General features: G+C 66.4%; 1 protein-coding gene across 2 annotated transcripts; it reads right to left on the bottom strand.

Moving 5' to 3' along the window:
* Positions 1 to 355: 355 nt before the first annotated feature.
* KCNE3 (potassium voltage-gated channel subfamily E regulatory subunit 3) lies at positions 356 to 2511 on the bottom strand. 2 transcript variants are annotated; one of them, XM_040533951.1, is made up of 2 exons: positions 2120 to 2511; positions 356 to 1086 (listed from the first exon to the last, which is right to left on the bottom strand). In XM_040533951.1, the coding sequence occupies exons 1-2, from the start codon at positions 2414 to 2416 to the stop codon at positions 754 to 756; spliced, it is 630 nt and encodes a 209-aa protein (XP_040389885.1). In that variant the 5' UTR covers positions 2417 to 2511; the 3' UTR covers positions 356 to 753. The 2 variants fall into 2 exon arrangements, with proteins under 2 accessions (XP_040389885.1, XP_040389802.1); XM_040533868.1 differs by having other exon boundaries at positions 356 to 1051; positions 2125 to 2503.
* Positions 2512 to 3494: the final 983 nt, after the last annotated feature.

The raw sequence follows: 3494 nt of genomic DNA, 5'->3' as shown, positions 1-3494 counted from the left end.
GCCACTACGCGCTTGCCCCTTGGAAAACACATTTGGGAGCTGCGGTACAAAAGGCCAAAGCTACAGCCGGCAGCACCCCGCAGGAAGGAAGCAGGAAAAGCTCCGGCATCATCGGCCAGAGCCCGGCCGGACCCTCGGGGGCGCGCGAAGCCGGGTGCCTCCGGCCGGGCTCGCAGCGTGCACCCGAGGCTGGAGTGACGCTGGCCGGCCGGGGAGAAAGCATCTTGGGTGTGGGATCGGGCTGCGGTGCCAAATCACCCCGCAAGTCCCACCACAAAGCAATTTTGGCTGCCGCAGAGCCACCAAGGGGCACCAGGAGCACCACGCTCGGAGAAGCAGCAGACGCAAGCCCTCGGGAACCAGCATCTCCTTTAATTCCCCGCCAGCAAAGGGTGGCCCAACGCCATTCTAAAATGACAGCTTTTAGCACCAGGAAAACCCACGAGCCCACATCACTAAGCTCCTGGCACCCCACGGCACGCTTTGGAGGGCGATGCTGGCTGGTCCGAGCAGGGAAGTGGCAAATTTTCCTTCTTCACAGCCCCTGCCAAACTCAGCAGGGCATGGGAATGGTGGGAAAGGAGCTGCCTCTGCCCTCCCCGTGTCCCCATGTCCCCAGCCGGGACGGCTCTGCGGCACCGGGACCTGCCTGCGGGTCGTGCCAGGCACAAGGAGCCCAGCTCCTGCCCCGCACCGGGGGGCTCAGCACCCCTTGGGCACCGCGGGGCTTTGCAGGCGGCGTCGGGGCCAGGCTCAGATCATGGAGACCCTGTTCTTGATGTAGACGTGGTACGGGTCGCTGCGCTTGTCCACCTTGCGGGAGCGGGTGTAGCCCAGGATGAGGCTGCCCACGGTGGCGGCGAAGAGCGTCATGACGAAGAGGATGTACATGTAGGCGTTGTCGTCCCGGCCAGCGCGGGCGCTGGCATTGCGCGGGGCGGCGGGGCGCAGGATGGCCCCGTGCAGCGTCTGGTTCAAGGCATCCAGCATCGCTTGGAGGCTCCGGTGCCACGGCTCCGTCCGGTTGTCATCCTCCATCTCCTCGCCGAGCCTGTGCGAGTGGGAGCTGTCAGCCCCCGCGGTGGGGATGCCCTGGGATGGTGCCGGGGATGGACCCAGGGGTGAGCCCCAAAACGGTCCTCGAAGCGCAAGGAGCAGGGGACCAGGAATATTTTGGTGGAGGAAGAAAACCCAAATCCGACCCTGTCCCCATCGGCAGAGCTGGCACCCACGGGAGCTGGGGGCACCCAGCACACCTCCAGCTCGGGTCCACCCATGCCCTCCCAAGACAGAAAGCAGCATTAATTCGGTGCTGGTCCCTTTGAGATAAATCCCCCCAAAATCTGAGTAAGGGCATTTAATGCTTTTGATCAAAGCCACTTGAAGGCAATCTGGATTAAGCACCCGGTGCACGTGCACGGATGCCTGTCGGACATCCTCTGACGGACAGACGGACGAGACCCAGCCAGGCACTTCCCCTGCAGAAATAGGTCCCGACCCCAGAGACCTTCGTGGGCTGGCGTCACCTTCATGCCCAAGGGATGTCCTGGGGTGCCCCCAGCCCCAGCTGCAGCCCTTGCCAGGACCTGCCTGGGGTCCCCCACCCTAAAAAACAGCTTTGGGACTGATCCTGCCACACACCGACACCAATCACCCCAACCAGTCCTAGCCAGGGGGCCACAGATCCCTGCATGCCCCCAATGGACCCATCCTGAGGGGTTGCTGCCCCAAACCCCCTGGAATTTCCATCCCCACACACAAGCTGGGTCTCGGACCCCCTCCAGCCCCCCCAGGACACGGAGCCCCTCTTCCAACCCAACCCACACCCCCGTGCGCCCTCTGCCTGCACAGGCAGCTGCCCCCCCCAAAAAAAGGCTCCCCCAAATGTGGGGTGCATCCCCTGGGACAGCTGTGAAGTGGAAGGGGATGGGGGGGGGGGCACCCTTGGACCCCATTGTCTTTACAACCACCTGTAAATCAAGGGGAAGCCTGAATTTGGGGGATCTCGAGCATAAAAATAGGGTTTCTCACCCACAGAGCCCTACAGAAGGGTGCAGCACTGGGGGTCCCCATATTACAGGGGGTGTAGGGGTGGGAAGCAAGGGGCGGGGGGGTCGCACTCACCGGGTGCTCTCGGTGCCTGCACGGCTGCCAGGCTGAGCCGGGACTGGAGCATCGCGGCCGCCAGCCGGGCTGGGAGTGCCGCAGCCTCCTCCCCTTCCCGGGGCAGAGCCACCTGCCAAAGCCACCCAGCCCCGACAGGGCCACCAGCCTGTCCCCAGCCCCTCAGGTCCCGCCGTGGCCCCCGAGCCCGGATGCAAGAGGTTTTATGGGGCCGGGAGAGCCACCCAGCCGGATCCTGCGCTTCCCTCCCCGCACGCTGCCGGTCACGCTTTCCTGTCCCTCCTCCGGACATCCCCGCCGTCCCCGAGCCCTCACAGCGGGCACCGAGCCCGCCCGGGATGCTCCCGTCCCCAACCACTGGAGCCCAGCCGGCTGCTGCGAAATGGGTTTTTCAGAAATCAGCAACCGGGGGGGAACCCCTGGGTGCCGCCGCTCGCCCTCTTCCCCAGCGGGGCCCCGCGGAGCCGCTCGCCCAGCCCCACGTCCCGGCGGCTGCTGGAGACCCCGCGGAGGAGCCCCCAGCCCCTCTCCGGGCAGCCCGTGCCAGGGCTCCGGCACCCGCCCGGCACAGCAGTGCTGCCTGGGGCCCAGAGGGCACCTCCCGGGCTCCAGGCTGGGCCCGGGGCCTCTGCTCCTGGCCCTGGGCACCCCTGGCGAGAGCCCGGCTCCGGCCTCTGCGCAGCTCCCCGCAGGCCCCGGCAGCCGCGGGGGAGCTCCCCTGGGGCAGGACCCCCACCCCCCCCACCCCAGGCTCCTGCAGCCCCTTCCCCAGCCCGGCCACGTCCCTCAGGAGGCCACCACAACCCCAAGGCCGTCGGGGCCCCGGGACAGATGCTGCAGGCAGGGCAGCGGTTTGGGAGGTGACGAAGGCCGCAGGTCCCGCTGGGCGCCCTGTGTCCCCTCTCCCTGCTCTTCCCCACCACATCAGCACCATCCCGGCGGCCTTCAGCCCCTCATCAGCGGTTTCTCAGCCCGGTCGGTCCCACACCGCCGTGGGGACAGCGCACAGAAGGAGCAGCAACCATTCCCAGACACTCTCTTCATATAGAATCTGCCGATTTTTGTGCGGTGGCAGCAAGGAAGGACACTTCAGCAACCCCAGCCTCTCCCTCTTGTCCCGGGGGGTGAGCAAGCACCCACCCCAGCTCTGGATTTTTGGGGGAAGAGAGGAAGAGCCACCACAAAAGTTGTCATTGGGGCACTTCCCGCGGCGCTACCGGCCCTGGCTGAGGCGCGCAGGATCCGGCCCCGACCAAAAGCAGCATTATTTTCACAGCGTCTCAAGCAGGAGCCGGACCCCCAGACCACGGGGGTCTCACAGCATCGGCACGCCCCACAGCACCCCCGGGTGCCCTGAGAAGCTATAGGGC

This window comes from Cygnus olor, chromosome 1 (assembly GCF_009769625.2).
Source record: "Cygnus olor isolate bCygOlo1 chromosome 1, bCygOlo1.pri.v2, whole genome shotgun sequence".
NCBI lineage: Eukaryota > Metazoa > Chordata > Aves > Anseriformes > Anatidae > Cygnus > Cygnus olor.
This window is presented reverse-complemented; position numbering and strand designations above follow the sequence as displayed.